This window comes from Zingiber officinale, chromosome 2A, assembly GCF_018446385.1.
Source record: "Zingiber officinale cultivar Zhangliang chromosome 2A, Zo_v1.1, whole genome shotgun sequence".
NCBI lineage: Eukaryota > Viridiplantae > Streptophyta > Magnoliopsida > Zingiberales > Zingiberaceae > Zingiber > Zingiber officinale.
Window position 1 is genome coordinate 34,840,195 of NC_055988.1, and position 26,524 is coordinate 34,866,718.

General features: G+C 33.2%; 1 protein-coding gene across 1 annotated transcript in view; it reads left to right on the forward strand.

Moving 5' to 3' along the window:
• LOC122041015 (symplekin-like) overlaps positions 1-20,821 on the forward strand; it is a 46,183-nt gene extending 25,362 nt beyond the window's left edge. Inside the window, exons 21-28 of the mRNA XM_042600535.1 lie at positions 4,290-4,385; positions 4,482-4,562; positions 4,636-4,707; positions 6,764-6,808; positions 13,439-13,522; positions 13,598-13,701; positions 20,102-20,205; positions 20,305-20,821. Coding sequence (XP_042456469.1) covers positions 4,290-4,385; positions 4,482-4,562; positions 4,636-4,707; positions 6,764-6,808; positions 13,439-13,522; positions 13,598-13,701; positions 20,102-20,205; positions 20,305-20,321 — 603 coding nt within the window. The 3' untranslated portion in view covers positions 20,322-20,821. The remainder of the gene's footprint in view (positions 1-4,289; positions 4,386-4,481; positions 4,563-4,635; positions 4,708-6,763; positions 6,809-13,438; positions 13,523-13,597; positions 13,702-20,101; positions 20,206-20,304) is intronic.
• The last annotated feature ends 5,703 nt before the right edge of the window (positions 20,822-26,524 follow it).

Sequence of the window (26,524 nt, forward strand, 5' to 3'; positions counted from 1 at the left end):
CTAGTTTAGTTGAACTCAAGCAATCAATTCATTTTGACAGCCATAAGTTTATAATCACTTGAGACTGATAAAAGTGTTGCAAATAAAAAAGATATTGTACTTCCAAACTCCTGAGTGGGTAGATTTTTGGAGATTGAATTAGATTATCATTTTACTTTGAGAGAGAAAATATTGTCAATTATAGCTGAGAGAAGAGAGACCTTGGAAGAGGCTAACAATAATTGTCTCACATAAAGCACATGTAGTGTTCTAAATGGCCGTTGAGGTGGCCGCCTAGGCAGGAGGCGGGCATCAACCGCACCGTCTTTGCCTGAGGCGTTGTTTTAGGCGGTAACTCACCTCCTTTTGCCACCGTCGTGCATGGTTGCTGTTGTTTGGCAACCACGGCGCATCTGGACGCGTTGCCTAGGCCCGACAACGTGTCCTGATGTGCTACGCAAGGTCGGAAGCATTGCCCGATAGGTCACCCGGGCCTAACGATGAAATGGGCGCGTCACACGGGCCCGACAAAGTGTCCGGACGCGTTGCGCGGTCCCAGCGACGTGTTGGACTGGTCGCCCGACTTAAATAGGGTATACGGATAAGTTGTAAGTTAGGGTTTAATTAAATAACTTTAGATTAATAATTTTAATTAACTCCTAGCTATGATTGGGATAATTTAGATAGACTTAATTAAAGCCTAATAAAATTATCCCATTAATTTAATATATTTAAAAAAATTATATTTTTTATTTTTAAATATTTAGATTAAATTTTAATTTTTAATTAATATATTTTATTAAAAGTAAATATTATAAAGAATAATGATTATTTATAATATTATGTATAAAAAATAGTAAAAAAATTCAACCGCCTAGGCGATTGACCGCCTACCGCCATCACATGATATCAAAAGAAAAATAAAATAGGAAGATGATATAGTAAAAGAATCAAGAGATTTTCATACGTGAGGTAAGGAGGAGAGAGGCACTTTACATGCATATTGTGAAGAATAAATACTTTAAATTGTTAATGTGTTATTTGATTTCACCTTTTAAAAAAAATCTTTCTGGTAACATTTTCTCAAGTTTGTCCCCTCTTATGAGTACCTGCCACTTTTTCTTTCCTTAAAATCATAGAATTGTCTCTTATTTTGTACTGCCCAAATTATCCCTATTAATTTTTCTAATCATGTATGCCTTGTTTACCTCCTTTGGATGTGAGCTCTAGTGGTCCTAAAACCTTGTACAGGGTGAGGTTAGGACAGCTGTAGATGTGGGTGAGCACATATGGGGTCTTTGTGGTCATAGGGGAGCTTGGGGGTTTTACACTATAATATGAACTTACTTTGAGTGGTTAAGCTAGAGGTAGCATGGTGGTTTGATTGCCAGATTTGCTTGAATAGAGGTTTCCTTCTCTGTTAGCGATGCTGTAATGCAATGATGGAGCAAACTTAACCTGCATCTTTTGCTTTTACTTGTAATTAACCAATTGATTCAAGCAGGGTGGACGCCAATTAGAGAAATATACATAGAAAGATGAGAAAGAAAAGTGGTGCCGATTTGGATAAGGGATGCATTCAGCTGGTGATCCAAGGGCATGAAGCCATTAAATCTAGTGAGGAGGTAACACAATGGAGGAAAAATGGTAGCCATGTCAAAAGAGGTTGTGCTAATTAGGTAAGGGCCGGACAAAAAAAATAAAAAAATAAAAAAATTCTAATAAATTATATTTATATTCTGATTTTTTTTAATTTTTTAAAATTTTTTTACTTGATATTTTTTACTATTTAAAATATATATTATTTAATTAATAATTAATTAAATGAATAAATAGTTAATTTATATAATTATTATTAATATAAAATAATATCTTGTATTAATTATTATTATTATTATTATTATTATTATTATAGATACTTTCATTTTAATTTGAATTATTGATATATCAATTCTATTTAAATAAAATTATTTTTAATTATTTTTTCTAACAATATTAAATTATTCAATAATTGAGAACTTATTATAAATCTGTATCGTTCCGGCCTGAGACCGAAACCTCGGCACGGGTCGAAATTTTAAACCATGAACAAAACATTAACTAGACTATCCTAACCCTGATAGGGCTGAGAAATAGAAAATTGTATTATTAATAGATAGATAGATTGAATTGATTGTATGGTAGCCCTATTACTCAATATTCCACACAGAACAAACTATTCTAACTATTAACTTACAAACAAGATGGGAAATTGTTTGCAATAAGGTTCTTTTCCTTTGAATTTAGATAATGGCTATAAACTCTAATAGGAGCTCTATGAGCTTTCTTTGTGGTGCACCCATTTAAATATTGGCTCTTCATGCACATTCAACCTTTTGCTTCTCACAGGATATAATATTTTGATAAATATAGGAATCATTATGAGTCTTTGTTTCTAGATTAGCATAATTATCTTTGATTAGGGTTCTAATTTTTTGGTTCTGATTTCCAAAGAAAAGACTTTCACATACAAGTTATCTTCCTTTTGTTTTATTTCCAAGGGATTGGTTATTATTCTTTTATGCATTCAAAGAGTTAGTTAGATTAGTCTTTTATCTTTATAAATAACATTCTTCCTTGGAAGGTGTTTTTTCTTCTTGGTCTGGAGGAAATGCTCGATGCCACCAAGGTTTTAAAAGGTGATATTAGATGGGAGTAGACGAATCAATTGCATAGTTCGTATGGGGTTAGTGGAAGCATATGTGGTCAGGAGTAAAAAATATTTAAAATAATAGTTAAATTTATATAAACATTATAACTTATCAACATATATATCCAATAAAATATATTAATCAATCAAAGCTAGTTTACATTAACTAGTAAATCACAAACAAACAAGTGATATGGAAACACTTAGGGTGCGTTTGGTTCAGGGTTATTCTTGATAACCTTGGTTATCCATTCAAGGTTATCAGCAAAAACCTTGTTTGGTTTAGGTATTCGATGATTCCCGAGTAATGTTTCATGCCCGGTCATCAGCTAGCAGGGTGAGGCAATTGAATCGAAAACCCTAAAATTAAGGTTTTCTTGATTCGGGTTAACGAATTTTTTACCAAAATACCTCCGATAAGAAAAACATGAAATAAAAGAGAAAAAATGTAAAAAATATTAAAAAGTAAAAAAATAAAAAATGTTTTAAAAATTAAATTTTAATTTATTTTTTTTAAAATAAATAATTTTAAAAATAAAAAATTTAAAAATATAAATTTTAAAATAAAAATTTAAAAAATTAAAAATTTAAAATTTAAAATTTTAAAAATTTAAAAATAAAATAAATAAATTAAAATTATAATTTAAAATGTAAAAAATAAAAAATATAAATATAAATAATATAAAAATATAAAAACATTAAAAAATAAAAAACATACATAAAAAGTAAAAAATATAGGAAAAGAAAAAAAAATATTTAAAAATAATAATAATAATAATAATATTATTATTATTATTATTATGTATAGTTGGTTTTGTAATCGAGGGTAATACGGTAAAATATTAAACTAGGGTATTCATTAAACCTTCAAACAAACAAGTTTTGTTGCATTACCTAGGTTGAACCAAATTATGTTTTATTCCCCATAACCTTGGTTATGTGATTACCAGGTAATCACATAACCAAGGTTATACATGATGACTTGAACCAAACGCGCCCTTATAGTTCACCATTTTTCATTGTAAAGAAACACATAACACAGTAAAACATAACAAATAATGTATACCCAATCAAACAAGTTACAATTGCAAGTATAAAACCAAACGATGTAAAGTAACAATAGTAGAAGAGAAATTTGTGAAAAGTTCTACCTAAGCCTTCCAAATACTTCTGTAACACCTGTTTGTCAGAGAATGCACATTAGGTATTTGAAGCGGTCCTTGTCAAAATTGCTTAGGGGGCAGCTAAGTTTCTTTTTAGAACAATTGATGTCTCACTTTGTAATGGAGCTCTTTTTATTATACTGTGATTATATATTCTCTAATTTATCTCTATGATAGGATTCTTCTATTTTTGTGTTTTATTGTTCATTCTCTTTTGAAAAATTCTTTTCTTATATTGAGATAGAGATATTATCAAACCATATGGTTCCCAGTTGTTCCTTTGTTCACACAGGTGTTCTATTTTGGTCTCACTTCTCATAATCATGTTAGTCTTACACCTATTGTTTTAACCTCTATACATATGTTTTATTTTCCTTGAAAGTGGTTTGTTGATTCGAACATTCAGAGAAGAAATATAACATTTGGCAACTAACTAGAAGCTCTGTTGGAACTCTTAGGGATCTGCACATACTGGTCCTGCATTAACCCCTGCCGAAGTATTGATCGCAATTCATAATATTAACCCTCAGAGAGATGGTGTTGCGCTTAAGAAGGCCAGTGAAGCCATCTCTCTTTTCATATATTATTCTAGAATGTTGCTTTTATTGAGATTAAATTTATTTTTTGATTGGATACTTTTTTGTCTTCAGATAACGGATGCTTGCACAGCATGTTTTGAGCAGCGTATAGTTTTCACTCAGCATGTTATAGCAAAATCATTGAACCATTTGGTATGCAGGAATATAATGTGTCATATTTTAGGTTTGATTCCATAGTCTGCGCTAATCAACTTTCCTGACTCAGGTTGAGCAAGTGCCCCTACCTCTTCTTTTCATGAGAACTGTTATTCAAGCAATTGATGCTTTTCCACCTCTGGTAATTATTAATTTATCTTTTTTTGTTTTACTCATTAATATTGTTATATATTCGTGGCCATAACTCAAAGGTTTGAATAAACAAAATCAAATTAAAACTAAAAATTATTTAACTACATCCAATAAAACCAAAACAAAATTTAAATTTAAACCTAATAACAGAATTTTGAATTATTTTTCACTACATTACATCTTCAAGTTTTATTTAGATTATATCAAGCGAAATAGATTTAGGTTTTATCATGAAAAATCAAAAGGATATTTAATACTCATTTTTTTTTATCAATGCTCGTGAATAAATTCCCCAAAAAATTACATAAACTCATAGAAACCCATAGAAATATATTCATTTCAAATAAAATTACATTGTTAACAATGAAATCCTTTTGGGCCTTCTAATTTGAAATTGCTCTTATTTTGTAGAATTGGAAAGTAAAATATGCTTCAATTTATAGAGCACCAAGGAAAATTTCATTTTCTTGTTTAATTGAATGTCTATTTGCAAAGAAAAGAAGCATAAAAAATTACAAATGACTAAAGTTAAAACTTAAAATTTAATTGGTTGCAGATATTTTTAACTCTAAAGACTGAGGTGATCAAATTAATCCACAAATGTAAAGTGGAAAACAAATATTAATTAACAAATTGATTAATTATAACAACTTAGAATAAAAAATTTAAGTAAATCATGTTATTGTTAATGATTCAATTAAATAAGTATTGAGATTGTACAAGCACATGATATGGTACCAAAACTGTATTGGTCGAGTCAGATATTGAAACTTCAACACACCAAGATATGATAACAAAATTGTACCTTTCTGGTTAGAGATTGAAACTCTTGCATGATACGAGATTCTAAAACTTGGATATAAATTGTACCAACCATGGTGACAATATTGGTCCTAATGGTCAAAACACTGCATTTCTAATATTGTGAATGATCACTTCCACACCCATTGCCACCTATCTGCATCACTTGAAAACTTTGCACAAATTAATAATCTCAACTTATGATGAACAATTGAACATTATAAACTGCCTCCTACTTCACTTCTCAAAACGAAATGAAAGGCTAAAACATGGGTGATTATATTGCTGTTTAAAAGCATCTTGAATATCTTAATGCATCATTTATCACATTTAATCCTCGAGCTACTAGTCCACCTTATATTGTAGAGAAAATTGTTTGTCTTTCCTATCTCCTTGACTGACCAAATTTAAACAATCCAATTTCAATTTAGAGAATCCCTAACCTTCTTTCTTCCATACTTGTGGACAATTGCAAATATGGTGGTTCTTTCATATTCATTATTGAACATGTATATTATATATGTACTCGAGATGCAGGATTACCTTTTGTTTTTTTGCTTATGTATTCTTACCCTCTGTTTGGATGGGGTGAGGTAAGGTTCATTAATGGAAGGGGATGGAAGGGGAAGGGAAGGGAAGGGAGGGAAAGTAATATATTTATCTTGGCCTTGTTTGGAAGGGAGGGAAAGTTCAAAGGGATGGAAATGAAGGTTAAATATACAAATTTACAAAAATATCCTCTTATTTTTTTAATAAATCTGCATGTGAAAATATAAATAAGGATAAAATTGAGATAATTTTTCCTTACCCTTCCTTACACCCCAATTTGGGGTGTAAGGAATTTCGCTGATTCCCGAGCATGCAAGGGGAAGCTTTACCCTTCTCTCCCCTTCCCCTTCATGGCTCACTCTCTCCCAAACAAGTGTAAAAATTTTTTTTACCCATGTTTACCTTTCCCTCCCCTTTACTCACCTCCTCCCAAACAGAGGGTTAGTGGTATTTGTGGTGTGTTAATCTTGTGAGTAATAATCATTCTGCAATTGTCAGTATAATTTTATATTATGTTACACTAAATTGGGTTTATTATGTCCTAGATGTCCTCTTCTTTCTCCTCTCCTCAATTCTTCATTTTGCAGTGCTTTTTCTTCTCTTCTCCTCTATACCCTGGAAGTGAATTTCTCAGTTAATTGATTGTGAATGTGAAATGTATGATCTCAAGACTTGCTGTTTTGCTCCACATGCAGGTTGATTTTGTTATGAGTATACTTTCAAAGCTAGTGACACAGCAGGTATTAAATTGTTTTTGTTTCACCATTGAAGATGTATGATATATTTTTCGTTTGTATGCTCCGTTCCCATTGTTTTATATGTAAGCAAACTTTTAAAATATCCATAATACACATGTATGCCAAGATAATATGCAGTCAATGTTAATTAATAAAATAAATACTTATGAGGATAGAAAATCATTAACATATAATTAAGTCTTTAATTGGTCCTTATAAGTCTTAAAGTCAAATTTATGTTGAGGAAAAAATTAGGTTCCACCTTATTAGGAACCAAGCAGCCTCTCTACTTTTATATATTATTGATTAATAGAAATATGTGAGTATCTCTACCTTTTTAAGAACTCTACAAATTTATATCTAACTTTCTAAGATTCCCGCTTAAGCTAGTTCGAATATATTGTAGAGACCAATTTATTACATATATACTCAATGAAAATATCCAGGGAATGACAGGTGACGAGAGGATTGATCTAGCCTGAGATGTCCGTGGAATGCCACATGGAGAGACGACATATCCTTCTTGAAACCTATGCAAAAGATTGCTCCAACTTGAGATTTCTGCAGAATGATGCACACACACAACTAATCATATCTAAGATCTATAGAATGATGCACGTAGATGGCATTGCATTGTCAACTAGAAACAAAGATACACAAAAATGATGCACATGTAAGGGCACAATTGATGGTGATGATGCACATAAAGGCAGGGAAAACAATGTACTAGAAATTAGGCCTAAATTTGTCCTAATAGAGCTCAAATTGGGTTCAGTATTGGTTTCATAAATCTAGCCCAACTATCCTTAGGGGAGAGAGTATGCAGGATAAATTATGTCAGTGAGAGAGGCAACATTGTTGTATGTCCTTGCGAATCAAGCAGGCTGTTTGATCACGGTCAGGAGCAGTTGAGCAACATGGCGTTATAGTGGCTCACAGAGGCATGCAAAATAGAAAACTAAGGGTGTGTTGGTGCAGGTGAAGGCACACAAAGGGTTGTCATGGGGTGGACGACATGAAATGTTCAAATGACGACGTGTAGATGGAGATTACTTTGACTAAGTTGAGACACATGGAGAGAGGAGCTTGTTAGCTGAGATATCCTTGTACGTGAAGTAGCATGAAGGTACATGAATGAATGCATGCGATTGAGAATGAAGCTGCAGTGGCCAATTTGGCGATGCGGAGTAGAGTGCTTATGATTGTGCAAAGAGTAGTTAAGCAAGGGAGGAGGCATTTCTTATACTAATTTGAGGGAAAAATTGATTTCCTTAGGAATTCTAGATAACGTTCTCTACCTTTATATATTATTTGTCGAATAGATGATATTACAGATAATCCCTTAACCCTGCATATTTTTGCCTATATCTAACTCCCAAACAATTTATGTGCAATAGCGAGCCTAAAAATTTATGTTCAACAGTGAGGGTGCATTGTCTGGAAAATTTTCCCCAAATTTATGTGCAACGGTGAGGGTGCACCATCTGGAAAATTTTCCCCTTCGATGAGGATATAATGAATGATAAGAAGCAATTTTATACTAAAAATATACTGTGGTGTAAAATATTGCAAGTAGTCAACCTATGGAGTAAGGTGCTCTTGTAATTTCACTGATCCTAATCTTTTTTACTGATACAATGAGGTTAGTTTGCCATTTCTGAAGTCATTGTTTCGAAATATCTATTTAGATTGAATTAAAGAGATTATTAATTTTAATTGTTCTAATTTCTGGGAAGGAATTACTTATTTGTTATGCCCGTTTTATTTACTAGTTTTTCTTCTAATTTCTGTTCATTGATGTATCAATAAGTGAACAAAATCCATCCTACTGGTTTGATCTTGTCCCTGTATGTAGTTTAATCATTACAAGCAATGACGCTCATACTGGACCCAAATTGCCATCTCTTACAGTTGCAAATTTTGAAACCACTGTTTCCCTATTAAGATGTGATGTTTTAACTATTTAGTTTTCCTGTTTTATGATAACTTTTTATCTTCTCAAGCACCCACACCCTTGTTTGTCCTAAACAGACAACAACCAAACCTTATTCCACTAGGCGAGGTCGACTTGTTTGTCCTCAAATTGATCTAAATTTAAAACTTGCTTCCCTTCCTATACACTTAATGGAAGAACTTGATCATATAAATGTATTTCCAATTCAAGGTAAACACCAACCTATTCTTTTCTTTTCTTATCATGTCAGATAATTTTTTATTTTTTATTTTTTCTTTGTGTTTAATGCTTGTAATATCTGAAGTACATGATTGCTCACTTATTTGGTTTTTTTCATTGCAATTACCATGTCTCATGATCAAAACATTGTTTAGCGAAGATATACTAACACAAAAAATATAACTATGAAAATTTAAGGTAAAGCAGGCGGTTCCTGTTTAGGCTATAAAAGAGTAGTATCTAGCCAAGTTCCATTGCATTCAAGCCTTGCTTATTAAAAAGCACAATTGAACTAGAGCAGTGTTCATTACCAACTGGTCTCAGACGATGATTAAGGCTTCATTTTAAAATGGTTGTAAACCTTAATCATTTATTTAGCTCAAGTAGAGTTGAGCTTGGGTAATAATTAAGCTAAAATCCATTTAGAGGGGCCTGTCTTGCTAGTTGACTGTAAATATGCCAATTAATTGCAAATAAAGTTAAAATTTAGGATTTGTTTATAGACTTAAATTAATTTGTATAAAACTCAGGACAAAAATCGAAAGGGCACTGTTTATTTTCATTATCTTCAAAACAACACCCTATTTTGAAAACAAGATCAAAAGGGTGACCCATCCTATTTCCCATCATGAAAATACCCTTATTCTCCATCTCAAAAATATCCTTATTCTAGCACCGATGGAATAGTTTTGGCTAAATTTGCTATAACATGGTCAAAATTATTGCAAGTAATTTTGGTTAAAATTGTTTTAACATTAGTCATTACAACTATTCCAATTTGGTCAAAATTGGTCCAACTTGGTTAAAACTCGTCAAAGAGAGTGTTGTAGTATTTTTTGGCTAAACATGCTACAATGTGGAGTAATTTGGATAAAAAACTACTATAACATAAATTACTACAACACGGAGTAGTTGACTATGGAGTAGTTGGCCAAAACTATTATAAATTAGAGCAATTTAGGGCAAAGCTGCTCCATATTAGAGTGCTTTATGATGGAGTTTTGATTAAAGTTGCTATAACATGGAGCAATTTTAGCAAAACTGCTCTATGTTGTAGTCGTTTGGTCAAAGTTGCTCCATTTGTAGCTATTGGCCAAAGCTGCTACAACCAACATTTGAGGTGTCGTCCCATGCTGCTCGAAATGGATGGATTTTTAGATCTCGACTTTCAAACATTCCAATCCATACCTAACCAAAGTACAAAGGAATACCTCCTGCAATATTTACTAAAGAGAAAGAAAAAGACAAAATTCCTATTTTTAGGGAGCAGTCAAAATCCACTTGATGCAATTGATAAGCAAGAACATAATGACAATGATGAAACATCATCACCTTCTGACATTGTAGTTCTACGAGAAGTTCAAAATCCACTCAATGCTGGACATGTGAGCAAGGTTACACATGCATCTCAAGATAATGATCACGACATGTGAGCAAGGTTACACACATGCATCTCAAGATAATGATCATGGAGCTAGAATATTAAGAGTCAATATCAACCTCGATATAAGTGTGACAAACGAAGGGAAGCCCATGATTAACGAGATATGCAGGAGAGTTTAGCTGAGATTGATTCTGATTGAAGTTTATAATACTCACAACCTCTTTATTATCGCTCTGATGCTCTGATGCATCTTATGGTGGGACATATGTTTATCCGTATCGTGTGCTTGTACCAGTTTTGATTCCAATAGTGTCAGTTCAAGTCCAACTTCTAATGGTGAATTGAGACATGCCGATGAACATGCGGAGAAATCAATATAAATATTACATGTCGTGGATAATTATTTAATTTTGGTGTTGAAGAATTATAGGGTTGATCTAACTAGGATGTTGCAAGAGCCAATGCTTCCATCTGATTCACAACACTTCTTTTGAGATTAATAAGATAACATACTATGATGTATCAATTTCAATTCGAGTCAATGATATATTAATTTTCGTAAAGAAAAAATATATTAATTTATTTTTGTCTAACAATCATAAATTGTTCAATAGTTGAAACCTTATATAAAATCAATATAAAAATTATTTTTAAATAAAAAATACACAACAAACACATGAAGGGGAGCATTTATGCAACAATAAAGTTGTTGTCGTGTGATCTAGTGATCATTGGTTCTAGTTGCGAAAAGAGCCTCTTGCAATGTAGGGTAAAGCTACATACAATAGAACCTTTCTCGGGACCCCATATTGGTGCTACATTGGTGGGAGTTTCATGTATCGGACAACCTTTTTTATACACCGTAAACACATTTATCTAATAATTACTATATATACACACATACACACACACACACTAGAGATTTTATTAATAAGTCAAAGCCATCCTACTCTCTTCTCTTTACTAGATAATATATAATTCTATATTATCCATGGTTTAAAATCTCAATCTGTGCAGAGGTTTTAGTCCTAGGATGGAACAATACCTTGGCAACATAGTTTCGGTATTTTTAAATATAAAATATATTAATAAAAAATTAAAAATTTTATTTACATATTTTTTTTCATAAAAATGAGATAATTTTATTAAGTTTTAATTAAACCTATTTAAATTATCCCAATCATAGTTGATTAAAATTATTAACCTAAAGTTTTAATTAAACCTAAGCCCTACCCCTTGTTCCCTTGTTCCGTGCTACACATTGCAGGCGACCTCCCTCTATGTCGCGCAGGCCTGACGACTCTTGCCCGCACGACACCTCCGGACGCATCGTAGGGCCCGTGCGACGCCTTCAGACGCATCGTCGAGCCCACATGACGCGTCTGGGCAGGTCTGTGGGATGTGTCTGGATGCCTCCAAGCCCGACTACATGTCCTCAGGGCCTTGGGGCATGCTGACACCTGTTCCGGTCCGCGGGCAGAAAGAAATGTTTCGCCCATATCGGGTGGAACAAAACGAGATTTGAAGCCATGATATTATCTACATTTGTAAACCAGATTGACAATTTTAAATATTTTTGAAATACATTAAATTACAAAAATAATTTGAAATTGTGGGAATTTGATACATCTACATAAATATAATATAAGAAATATCCATAATCATCCATATAACAATTTGAAGTTGAAGACCCATCTTCATAACATGTAAGTTCTCATACTCAATCTCTCTTCAATAAAAATTCAAGTGATTATGACTATTTTATTATATGCGGTAATAATAAAAATATAAATTTTGAATTTATATCTTATATCTGCTGTAAAATTTAATAGATGTCAAACATTTTAAGAGAAAATATTGAAATATGAATTCAACAATAGTGAGCATTTATAACAATCAAATATTAATAAAAATAGTTTTTTAATTTATATATATTTATATTTAAAAAATAAAAAAGTATCAAAATTGACCAAAATTTTAAACCTTGGCTACAACAACTAAAATCAGTGTACTTTTAGGATGGAAAATAGAATGGGGTGCCCTTTTGATATATATATATATAAAAGACATTTTTTACAATAACGAAAATAAGGGAAGCCCTTTTGATTTTTTCCCTAAAACCTATATATGGTTATATTACTTCACAAACTAACTCCTCGAGTACTTAATTGTAGATGCATTAAATATATGTTTTACCCAAATACTTCTAAGATATAGAAGGAGAGTTTTGGCGCAACAATAAAGTTGCTGCCGTGCGACTTTGTGATCACAGGTTCGAATAACAAAAATAACCTCTTGCAATGTGGGATAAGATTGCGTACAATAAACCCTTTCTCGGGACCTTACATTGGCGGGAGCTTCGTAAACTGTTCTGCCCTTGTTTTACTTCTAAGATATATTTGTGCATTAAAAGAATTACATTGAGTTTTGGAATATATTCTACCTTATGGCAATTAGATTTCACAAACACTAAATATTATTGGAGAACTCAAAAGCGGTTGGGGCATTGTAGCCCCCATGTGGTTGGTCAAGCCTTAAATCTCTAAATTGAGACCTCGTCTATTTTATTATAATTGAATTTAAAAATAATTACTTTATTTAGCATTAACAATGTACTCATTGAAGTCATCAAATCCAAGGATGACAATCTTTGGTATCGCCATGGAATCAAATTCTGCATGTACAATAACTTGCATGATACAATTGCTATATTAAAATTATATAACAAGTTGTTATGATCTACATAGATAAGAGAACTATAACATTAGTTCAGTAAATTCACCACAAGCTTAAGCCTAAGTTAATAATAGCTCACTTATTCATGCTTGTACAACTTGTCTATTAGTCCACAATATCCATGTGGCTCTAAACTAGGATGCCTCCATCCTTGTAACAGACATCCTAGCAAATTCTTATAGATATTATTTTGCTTTAACTACTCTCTCGGTGGTTTCTACCCTGTCACTCATAACAGATAATTTTCATGGTTTGTTTGGTTAATGATTTGTCTACTGGTTAGCCAAAGCCTACCTATAACATTTCATTCTTTTTTTTTTCCATTTGTTTTTTCATGCAGATATGGAAGATGCCAAAATTATGGGTGGGATTTCTGAAATGTGCTGCACAGACACAACCACGTTCTTTTAATGTTCTACTTCAGGTCTATTAATTCCCCATTCAAATTATATCCTTATTTCCTTTTAGTATTCTACTTATTTCAAATTACTTCTAACAGTTGCCATCACCCCACCTTGAGAGTGCTTTAAATCGGCATCCTCAATTACGAACTCCACTTTCTGCATATGCCAATCAACCAAACTTGAGGACCTCATTACCGAGGTACTTACATTTCTTACGCACTTATGATGATTCCTCAAGAGAATTTGTACTGCGTTATCATTGTGATATAGATTTTCATCGCAAATTCTCAGTATGCACACTTTGATAGTCAAACTTTTAACGAATTTAGTTTTAAATAGCTGAGCATCTACAAATTCTAACTTAGAGCATCTACATAGTTGGGAAAGGAATTCTTTGCACATCTGCTTATCAATTATCTTGACTAAGATGCCAGCTGCACTATTCTTATAAGCGCACACTTAGGGATCCTTTCATGTTCTGAGGATGCTTTTGGCAAAATTAATCTTGGACATAAATCAAATTATAATCGGGCATAAATCAAATTACATTTGGATATCAAGTAATAATATGCTAAAGATCTATTCTGATATTTTCTGTATGACTAAGCTTGTCAAATTTTTGGTTGACAAAATCGAATATCCTTTATTAATAGATAAATAAGAAATAAATTCATTAAACAATGCTCATCTTAGAAGATTTCGACATGATTTACTAGAAACAGGATAATAGGTTTACAACTACAATATTTTTCCACAAATAATTTTGGTCCATTATAATATAAGGGTTACATTAAAAAAAACTCTATATGCAAACTAATATTTTTAAAATGAATTCTCATTAAAAAAAAAAAACAATATCGACTTATCCTCGTTGAGAACATCGATGGTCAACTCGTCGGTGATTGTATGCTGAGGTTGACAATTGTGTTGATCACCTGACCACGTTGGTCTTGCTAAACTTTTGCGAGGGGAAGATGAGGCTAGAATGACGGTCGGGGGTTCCCTGGCGCACATCCTAACGCTTAAGTAAGTCCTCGGAGGAGAGATGGAAGATGCATAAAGGAATTAGGGTTTGATGCGTTATGTACGTGTACCTTTTCTTATAAGGGTCGACTTCCTTTTATAGGATCATGAATATCCACCATGTTCTGCTTGTGTCCCTAGTTTCTTGCGATCGTTTCCACGTTTCCGGAAATAAATGATCATTACCGCCCATTTATTTCGGAGTGAATAGCTGTGTGTTTCCATTTGCCTCGTGATAACGATTGCATTATCCACTCCAATAAATAACAATTCGTCGCTTTAATTCTTGATAGCTAGGGTAGTTTAGGTCTAGCCGGGATGTACGAAACCCAAGTCATGAGTCGGAAGTTAGGAGTCGGGAATGATTGGGACCAGAGTACTCTTGTTGTTGACTTTTGACTTTTGACTTTTGACTGCCATCTTGGCAAGATTATTGACTTCTTCAGTCACATGGCCTTCCCTGATTACCCCTATGTCATCGACTATTAAAAATTAGCACGGATTCTATTAAAAAAGGTTATTAAATATGGATAAAAGGTTATTAAATAAATATGGAACCAACATCCAAGATGAGATTCCTTAGAAATTCAATTGGGTGGAGTTTTTATTTTACACAAATTTCATCACTTGTCTATTAGAATTGAAGAGATGGGCACACAATAGATGCAATGGAAATTAAAAGTCTACAATCTAAACATTCGCTAAAAGTATCCATATTTAGCATCTCTAGGTTGATAAATTTCACAAAGATCCCTTTGAGTTTCTAATATGCTTACATTTTGGCAAAAGATAAAACAAATACCATGATGTTCAGTGCAGACCCATGCTGCCTTATCATTTCAATACGGGACCAATACCAATATCTGACCAGAAAACCTGTGTTGATCATATTGCATGGGATTCCTGTGGTTGACTTTTGGTTTTCTCATGTATTTGTAGCTGACAGAATACTACAGATTGAATCACTCAATTCTTTCTGTCAATGATGCAAATGGGGGCCAAGGGGCTAGAAAAGGCTCGTGGTCAGCTGCCATGTTCTAAGAGTCTCAACAATTTGGTACAAGTAGCAGCAGGTGTTTGATCCCTTGGCTTCTGGGTAACAACTTATATAAATAATGGGTTTATTGAGGGTGGGAGATGTGATCAAAGGATGGAGCCTCAGAGGAGGTGGTCATCAGTCCATTCACAACTGCTTTAGGAGAGGAGAAAATGAGCAATTGTGAGAATGAGAGAGAAAGGGGGAATTTAGCATTATTATTTAATATCAGTTTTAGTTAAATTTATATATGTATATATATACATTACTTATAATTATAATAACTTTACTTATATTATAACAGTTTTAATTATAACAATGTTTTGACTACTCTAAAGGTTATATATATATCAATTATAATAATATAATAATTATATCAGTTAATAATTCTTATATAATTGTAATTCTTATATATATATATCAGTGTTATAATTAATTAACTAATTAAATTGATATAAATTAATTAATATATCAGTGGTGTGTAATTTTGTTGATTTATTTATTTACTGCATGTTGAGCCCATGAGTGACACAAAAGAAAGTTGTATATGTTAAAGTGAAAGAATAAGTCTAACTTAGAGTTAGAATGAATTAGACCTAAATCAATTAAAGTTAAATTAAACAACTAATTTACAATCATTCTCATTTAATTCAAGTTTATTTGAACTATGATGTATCGAACTTAAAATTAATTTAAAAATTTTAGAAAACAATCTCAATTTTTTTTAAGTTAAAAAAAAAGGGCAGCCCGGTGCACGAAACTTCCGCCATGCGGGGTCCCAGGGAAGGATCCATTGTACGCAGCCTTACCCTGCTTTCTGCAAGAGGTTGTTTCCAGGATTCGAATCCGTGACCTTTTGGTCACATGACAACAACTTTACCGTTGCGCCAAGACTCCCATTCTAATTTTTTTATAATTTAAAAATAATTTTAAAAAATGTTAAAATCTTTTTAATAATTTTAATTTCTAAATTAATTTAGATATTCTAATCCATGAATTATTGTAAATTTAATATACTCTTTACAACAATATATAATTCCAAAAATATAATTTTACAGGTTTCAAATAAGTTTTAAAAGGTTAGGAATTTATATATCAAAATGCTATATATATATATATATATATATAATTTTAAAAATAATGAATAATTTTTAAAATTATCCTTAAACTCAAAGAATTTTAGAAGTTTTAGAAATTTTTAGATAACTTTGAGAGTTATTTCATTTCAACAAATAATATAGTATGGTGTCCAACATTCAAATGTATAGTCTTAGTATTTAACCCCTGATTTGCGTATCTAGATGAACAACTTGAGAGCAACATATATGAATTTTCTGTCATGCAATAAGTAATAAGATGTATGTAGAATTATGCTAATGTGCCAGATAGGACTTATGCGCCTCATATATATATCCTGATGGGTGTAGTTCAAGAGATAAGTATAGAACATATAGTGCAATGATGTGAACTTTAAGAGGGTTGGAGACCTATTGGAGCAAGAGCATCTAACATTGTTTTGCACTCCATATGCAACACACTGCATTGATTTGATGATATCAAATATGAGTAAACTCGATATAGTGAATACAGTAATGAAAAGAGGATAATCATTAACAAAATTCCTTCATGATCATAGTTCACCAATTAATGAGAATTTTTTGGTTGGTAGATTCTTCAATTAGTAGCAGCTAGGTTTGCAAGTCACTTTCTTTTGCTAAAGTTGTCTTAGGAAAAAAATTGATTGAAGATCATGATCGCTTTTTGAGGATTAGAAAGCCTCTCGGTGCTTTAGTATCTCTAAAGTTATTGAGGTACAAAATATTATTATAATATGTGCTAGATTTTAGTACTGTACTATATATAATTTTATGACTATAAAGTCCATGTATGTTCTTCTACACAAACTTGACATGGACAAGAAGCTATAAATGAACAATGTTTATCATTTAATTCATTAAGCAAAAATGGAAATTAAAGGATGCCTATATTGGTCAATTAAATGAGAAAAAATGTTCATTTGGAAATATGAATTCTCAGAAGATATCTTCAGGTGGCTATGCAAGAAATTAGTCAACTTTCTTTGAATGATCTAATGATGGATTATTGGAGTGCATTCGAGGTTGAGAATTCATTAGCTGATGAAGTAAGAGATCCACTGCAACCATCTCAATTCCTTGCCTAACATATTGAAAAAAAATGCAAGTTGCAAGAGATGTTGATGCGGAAGATGATTATGATAAAGCTTTGGGGATTGACCAAAAATCAACTAAATGCAATTAATGAGGAAGATTATGATGAGAGTGATGAAATATCGTTTCCTTTTGAACTTGCTGTTCAATAAGAAGTTTGATATGGTGATAGCGATCTCGATAGAATTGTAACCATTGATGGAGATGATGGTGGTGATGCACTTGGTGATTGTGAAACTTCTGCTCCCCTGACTCTAACGCTTGAGCCTTGTACATGTGAGTAAGCTGATAAACATGCAACTCAGGATGATGATCATGGCAATAGCACTATTAAGAGTTAGTATCAATGGCGATATAAGGGTGGTAGTCAAAATATTCTAATTATCAAGATATACAAGAGTTTTTCTAAGATTTGTTCTGATGAGGCTTAGCATACTCTTAGCCTTATTATTTAGCTCTCATGCATAATGTTTGGGGATATCTATATCCTTATCCTTGTATCATTCCAATTTAGATGATGTCAATTTAAGTTGAAGTCCAACTCTCAATGGGGAAAATGGAGACATATAATAGACATAACATAAAACTTATTTTTTAAAAAATAAATAAAAATAGATAAACATGATTATTATTATTATTATCTCAATAAGTCAAATTCATCATCCACTTATGCTTTTACCATGCAATATGAATATTTATCTACATTTTGAAACAAATTTAGATGACACTTTTGTATATTCTCGAAACAAAAATTACATTAAATTTCAACAATAATTTGAAGTTAAGAGATGCAGATAAATGCAACATAAACAATGTTCATAATCATCAAAATTCCTTTTTTTTTTTATTTCTAATCATTCTAGAAATGCAGGTTCTCGAATTCCATGCTTCTACAATAAAATTTCAAGTGATGAGTGATTAAGACTATTTCATTATGTGTAATAATAATAAAATTATAGATTTTGAATTTATCCCTCATTGATAGTTGCTGCAAACTCACAAGGTAATATTAAAATATGAACTCAACTATAAACACCTGAATATGAAAGTTATAATATAAACTCAATAGTGAACATTTACAGAAAATATTAATGAAAATATTTTTAATTAATATTTCCACATATTTAAAAAGAAAAAGAATATTGAAATCACATTAGCAGAACATGATACAGTATGTTTCCGGTCTAAGATTGAAACCCTTGGCTTTAATTGAACCTTGACTATATATAAATTACCCATCTCCCAGCCTTATTGTGTATTGCGAACAAGAAAGAATTTTACAGCCACATAGAGACACAAAGAGGAATGCATCAGCAACTAACAACATTTAATGGAGGGTAGAATGGGAAGATAAGTACAAAGTAGTGCCGTAACATGGGCCACAATGATGCTTTCAATGCTATCGCTGTCGTTATGATTTTGTGTTAAACAAAGGTTTTATTCAGTGCACAGGGCCTATTTTTTTTCCATCATAGGTTAATGTGGCATCTAAAAGTAACCTTGAGTGCTTTTTTTTTTTTAGGGATTATTTTTTATCTCAAGTAAGATTGTAAATGATTTGTGTTTTTTTAGCCTTAATACGCTCAAGATATGAAAGTGACCTATTTTATCAAGGTAATTTTATGTATATTTCAATGAGAGTCCTAAGATGGATGCACAAGATTACTAGAAATTATAAAAGTTAAAATACTATTGATTAGAAGCAATTAAGTGTAGCTCAAATAAAGAATAACATGAGAGAAATATATTAATATGATTTCAATCTATACAATAAATCATTGTGAAGATGCAAGAGCCTAATGTTATTAAGATTATGGTTTAAAATATTGTTCCTTATTGGGGTTTTCGTCCATCCAGATTATTATCGTTTTGGCACCTTACTATGCCTATACTCATCATGCTTTATCATGCATCAAGCTTTGTCAAAATAAATTTAGATAACTTTTACTCCTTTACTCTCTTTCAATTTAATTTATTTACTTCTAAAAAAAATTATAACAATTACATAGGCAAATGGAATATAACATAATAGAAATATTCTGTGTCAATACTCAACATGATTCGACTTATGATGAAATGTGCCAAGATAGATTCAAATGAAACTTATTTATTTTAGAAATTACAATATAGGAATTAGACATTTAATTGAATTAAAATTTTAGAGGAACAAATTATAAAAAATAATATTCAAAGTTCAAACCCTATGCATCCCTGATTTCAAAACGTGTAGCTGACCAAATAATTATGACAAACAAACCCAGGTTGATGGAGAATGATAGTAAAAAAATATTACAAAGGACATGCTACATTTTCATTCTGATTTTATTTTTGTTATTTAACTTTATGAGCAGGCAAACCCTTAAGTTGCTGGGTCTTCTTGATGAAACACAAGATGATACAAGGTCATCTGTTCCCACAACATTACAGGCTCCTGAAACAAAATCTTCCATTCATGGTACAGCACTTACATGATAACCAGAAATAATTCTTGATGACTCACACCTGAGGATAACCCCTCCTTTCGGCCTGTGCTGACTGAAAGATTCATGGGCAGTGGCCTCCAACTCTTGACCCAGTATGTTGCCGGAGAGAGAAACAAGCATGCAAAGAAATACGCCTAGCAATCAGAATGTACATTTGGGGGCAAGGAACAATATACAATAGTACCTAGTTCACTCACCAATACAAGATTCTCCAGTTTCAATAGAGATATAACAGTCTGAAGTTGTAGATGAATCATAGCTGTATTCTAATGCCAAAAATTTGTTGTTCATCCTGATTTCCACTTTGTCCTTCAGGCGTATGTTGCTGGTTAGTTCAGATGCCCCAAAGTCCTCTGCCTCTTTCGGTCCATACATTTTTTTTTATCCATTTTCTTGTTCTTCAATGCAACCCATATTGTTGCATTGCATGTTGTATATTGTAATTTATGGTGGTTCTTTTTTAGCGAGTTAGTTGAGAAGAGAGCTTGTTTTTTAGTCCTTATCTTTTGTTGCATGGTCAACGGGACAGTCACTTTGTTGTTCATTATTAATTTTTAGGTAATTATAAAATACTCAAGGTTTAGCAAATCTTTTTAAAAATATTCTTTATTAAGGTTAAAACACACCTTTCTAAGATTTAATTCTAATTTATCCTTCTATTTTTTTTTAGTTAATTCTCTTGTGATCGAACAGTTCGACAATGATCGCAATCCACGAACATGGATGAGTCCCGGTCATTGGGTTTTGAAATAGCATCAATTCTATGGTTGAGGAAGTTGATTATTGAATCTAGCTAACTCCTTGGCGGCCCATAATTTTATTATGAATGGTTTAAAATTAATTTTTATAACCAATTGATTGGATAGAAACTTGGATAGTTATTTCAAGTACACCATTATAAATTAATTTTTTTATGTAAATAAGAAATTAATGTTCAACACTATTCAAGTAACTGAGTGGTTCGGTTTGATTGGATGTTGGTATTGATTTGAACATGACTATGTTTCATGGATGTGAATGCAAACTAAGGGCCAATAGCAGTTAATCAAAGTCAAATCTTAGTTGCCGTGTACGATTTTTCTTGAGCGAGATCATGGTACACTGGAAGGATTTTTCTGTAGTAAGATGGCAATTCTCAGAAATTGCATGTTCTGGCGACATGTTATCGAAATCTTGAGTTCTCTTCTTCCACTCCTTTCTATAAGGTTCCAAGGATTAAACTTCATGGAGACTCAAAATTCAAACTGTTTAACCTCATCTTTACCTTAAACTTTGTATTACAGAAACATTAGGGTATTATCCTCATCTTTACCTTAAATTCTTTTCAAAGAACTGACTCGTTGCATGACAAAATTAAGTTAATTAGTAGCAACAATCCTACAACATAAAGATGGGTCGATGAGTGGTTAACTTAAGAACGTTAAATTGATGGGTCATCTGTTAGGAGCGATTTTTAATTTATCCTAGTGGTTGATGAAAAATTTTTATAGGATTGAACCGGTCATTTTAGGATTAATTGACATAAATTTAATATTTAGTGTCAATTGAAAAAAAAATTTAATGACATAAATTGTTATGCATGCTCGACCATTTCTATGAGGCGCAATGACCTTAAAAGATCTTCGTCACAAGCAACATTACATGAGTGTTATCCATTTGACCAATGTGACAAAGGTGATTCGCTTGCTTCTAGCGCCTCCGTCAATCCGTCTTTAGGTCAACACGAAGGAGGTAAATCACGGGTAGTTATCTATTTTATATTAAAATCAAAGATTATTTAATATAAAAAATAGTTTGTTTTTCCAAAATTTCAAAACTTTTTCCAAATGGAGAATATGATTTTTTTTTTGGGGGGTGTCAATTCATGCACCATCAAGAAAACAAGGTTGAACATCTCATTTATTTAATTCTTATTTATTATTTTAATCCATTCATAAATTGGACAGCTAATTAAATGTGAGCCATGGAACATCTTTCTTTAATTTATGACTATCACGATCCGATTAGTTGAGAAATAAACAGTTAGTTGTTATTGGATTATTTAAGTCAACGTACGTGTTTGACTTTTACTCTTCAAATCATTTCACTAAATATATTAATTATGCAAAAAAATAGAAGGACGTCCATATAAAAAATATTTTTTTTTATTTAACTACAGTTAAAATAATTTTAGCTCAAATAACAACATGGAACAACTCTACTCAAAGTAATTTTAATTTAATCAAAACTATTCTAATAGTTAGTCAAAATTAATTTAATATTAATTAAAATTTCTTAACATAATTAAAATTATTCTAATATTGTTGGAATAATTTTGACAAAATTATATAATATTTTTGATTTTTATTTTTTGCAATCTTGCCAACAGTAGTCTCTACATTTTTTCTATCATTTTGTTTTTTTAATAATTAATTTAGTTGCATCTTTCCGTAATATTTTAAATCTAATTCCACGCTTGACTTAGCATTCAAATGCAAATACCATCTTTGATAACGACAACATATATAGCCCTCAATAACATCAAGACCGGTGGAAGCATTAATTATAATTATAATTTATAAGGGAGTATTAAAATACTTAAATATAATAAACTCAAGGAACTATCTAGTGGCTTTTAGAAAATCTTTGACTAATAATGAATAACGTATTCTAGAGTGTAGTTGCCCGTCCAGCTCAATCATAAGTTTTGAGTAGGGTTGGGAGGGTGTAAGTTTAAAATGTTTGTATTCAATCATGAGCTTTGGATAAGAATGTTCCTGGTAATCATGATTTTTAATTAATTAGTTGTAGTAGATTTGGAGAATCGAGTAGTCAATTGGAGGGGTCCATTGGTTCCACCACGGTTTAACAATATTCAAGGTTTTATGATTATGAAGTGAAGGTTTTCTCTAGAAGCTCTTTATTTATAATTTTATAAATATTTGTATAAAGTTTCTCGGCCAATAATAAATGATATCTTTTCTTGGTAGTTTTTGGGATAGGGCGCTATGGAATAAGAACATGATTATAAATCATATAAAATTGTATTGTTAGTATTTTTTTTATATTATTTATATTATATTTTTACAGTGATCTTAACTCACATGCACGATCCCTTTCCCTCTTGTCAATGGGGCCAACCACAATGATCCAGTTAGTGTGTATAATTCCATAATAATTTACGATAGACATTAAAATTATAAATTTGTTGATGCAATTAGTGTATATATATATATATATATATATATATATAAAATATTTTATTGGATGTCTGATCCTCCTATAAAAGGGTACTGTGCTAGAGCAAATACTCCATATAATTTATCCCATTCTAGAGAGTATGGAGCCATCCTAGAAGGACCGTTAAAATTATGACTTTACCTTTTCTTCAATAAAACTACAATTTTAATATAGATATCTAGACCTAACCAACTTACTATAATTTAATGTCAAACATTATAATCATATCATTTGATGAATCATAACGGAGGAAATAAGATTCCCCAACACCATTTTTTTATGTCTATAATATCTAGATTAGGGTTGAAATAACCTTTCATTATGGGAGTTCCCAAAACAATGATTCATTTGCAATTATGTGTTTTACCAAATTTAAGAATTTTATAACTCCCTACATTTCTAGCCCATTCAATAATGATAGACACATATCATATTTCCGTCAACCATTTTGATACCGTTGATATCTAGCATACATTTCGATATCTAGCCTATGCCAAGTACATAGGACACACCTACATCACTCAATCGATTGGTCAAGATTGCTGAATAGGTTGATTGTATGAGCTCGAGTAGGTTGTGTGCACCAAATGTATGCCTGAGCCCAAGCTTGAGTGAGAGCAACTTGAGTCCGAATAGGCTGAGCTCCCATGTAGGTGAGTGGTTGAGCACCTTGGGTCCCAAGTGGTTGATCTCTTTGATGTGCGTATTTCATGCATGATTTTAGTATTATTTTGGATGCATTTTGTTCCATCACATGAGCTGATTTTGTATGCTTGCATTTTCTTTTTATTGTTTTCACATTTTTTGTTCAAAGACATGCTCTTTGTGTTTTTTAATTGATAGGACACAAAATTAAAGCTAAATTGGAGTTTATAAGCCTTGGATCGTGAATTCAAAGCAAGGAACAAGCTCTTACAACCTTATCCCATGACACAAGTGTATTCTTCCACCTGAATATAGAAGAAAAATGGAGGAACAATGGAGTCCACAACTTTCGACAAGCCCAAATTGTGCCCATGGGTACGACCATGTTGCTTGCTGTCATATGTGTTGGTGCAACCTTAGGTCAAGGTTGACCTGACTCGAGTTGACCTGACTCGAGTTGTATTTTGATGTTTGACTTAGGAAGATTGTTGGTGCAACCTTAGGTCAAGGTTGACCTAGTTGAGTTGTATTTTGATGTTTGACACTCGTGGAAGAGTTGTATTCTTGATATGAGACAAGAATAGATGTTTGGGAGATTATTGGTGCAACCGTAGGTCAAGGTTGACCTAGTTGACTTGATTCGGGAAAAAGTCCAAGTATGGAGACTTGGCAACGGAAAAGTCCAAGCAGGGAGCTTGGCACTGGAAAAGTCCAAGTATGGAGACTTGGCACTGGAAAAGTCCAAGCAGGGAGCTTGGCACGCGAAAAGTCCAAGTATGGAGACTTGGCACGGGAAAAGTCCAAGTATGGAGACTTGGCACTGGAAAAGTCCAAGTATGGAGACTTGGCACGGAGAAGTCCAAGCAGGGAGCTTGGCACGAGAGAAAGTCCTAACTGGGATGTTAGGCAGTTGGAAAGTCCTGGTGAGTGAAGCCAGGCAGTAGGAAAGTCCTAACTGGGATGTTAGGCAGTGTGGAAAGTCCTGGTGAGTGAAGCCAGGCAGTGGAAAAGTCCTAACTGGGATGTTAGGCAATGGGAAAGTCCTAACTGGGATGTTAGGCAGTTGGAAAGTCTTGGTGAGTGAAGCCAGGCAGTGAGAAAGTCCTAACTGGGATGTTAGGCAGTGTGAAAACCCTAGTGAGTGAAGCTAGGTGAAAGTCCTGGGGAGTGAAGCCGGGCAAGGGAAAATCCAGATGGATCAAGGATGATCGGACATCTGGTGTTGAGAAGGTCAAGTAGGTCAAGGGAGTGACCGGATACTTGACACGAAGAGAAAAGTCCAAGTGGGTCAAAGGGATTGACCGGACACTTGGTGAGGAGTCTTAGCAGGTCAAGGGAGTGACCGGATGCTAAGCATGATGTACCAACAGGTCAAGGTTGACCGGATGTTGGTTTGGGAGACTTGGGACTTGGTTTGGGCAAAAACCAAGCTCTGGATCGGTCTGCAGACCGATCCAGCGATACGTTTGTGTATCTGATCGGTCTGGTGACCAATCAGATAACAAACAGAAGGCTGTGGGCTTCCTGATCGGTCTGGGGACCGATCAGCATGGAGCCTGATCGGTCCCCGGGACCGATCAGGGACGGGGACCGATCAGAGTCCATACAGAGAGTTGGGCAACTCTCTGTGAAGCCTTCTGATCGGTCTGGGGACCGATCAGCACAGGGCCTGATCGGTCCCCACGACCGATCAGGCAAGGCCCAGACCGATCAGGCTTCAGCCTGATCGGTCCACGTCCTAGCCGTTGCGTAGCAACGGCTAGTTTCTTCGCTGTCTTCTTCGTAGGTATAAAGGGGTCGAGGGCAGCTGCTGCACAAAAACTTCTTCTTCTTCCTTACTGTTGCGAAGTGCTGTTGTGCTTGAGCTTTGTTGAGCTCCTCCTTGTCGAAGCTTCGTGTGAGCTTCATTCCACGACTGGATCAGCTGCTGCTGAGTTGCTTGTTGCATCTGTCCGTGAAGTTGCTACTTCATCCGGGACCCCAGTCGACGAGAAGGCAAGCTACTGTGTTTACATTCCTGTTGTATTTTGTTCTTGCTATTCTCTTGTACTCTTAGCTTGCTGTTGCAAGTGATTGTGGCGAGGTTTCTCCACCCACAAGGAGTTTGATTTAGCCGGTTTTCCGGGGACTCATCCACCGACGGATTGATAGGCTTCGTCCACCTTACGGACACGCCGAGGAGTAGGAGTTTCATCTCCGAACCTCGTTACATCCTTGCGTAGAGGTTTGATTTCTTCTCCTGTTTTCTTTCTGCATTTAGTTTCCACTGCGCTAACCCTAGTTTGTAGAAAGAAACGAGCAATTGGGGTCGGCTATTCACACCCCCCTCTCTAGCCGTACGAAGAGATCCTAACAATATGGAGGGCTAAAATAGTAGAGCAAACTTATAAAAGTTATAATTTTTGACTAAGTTGAAACACGAGGCAT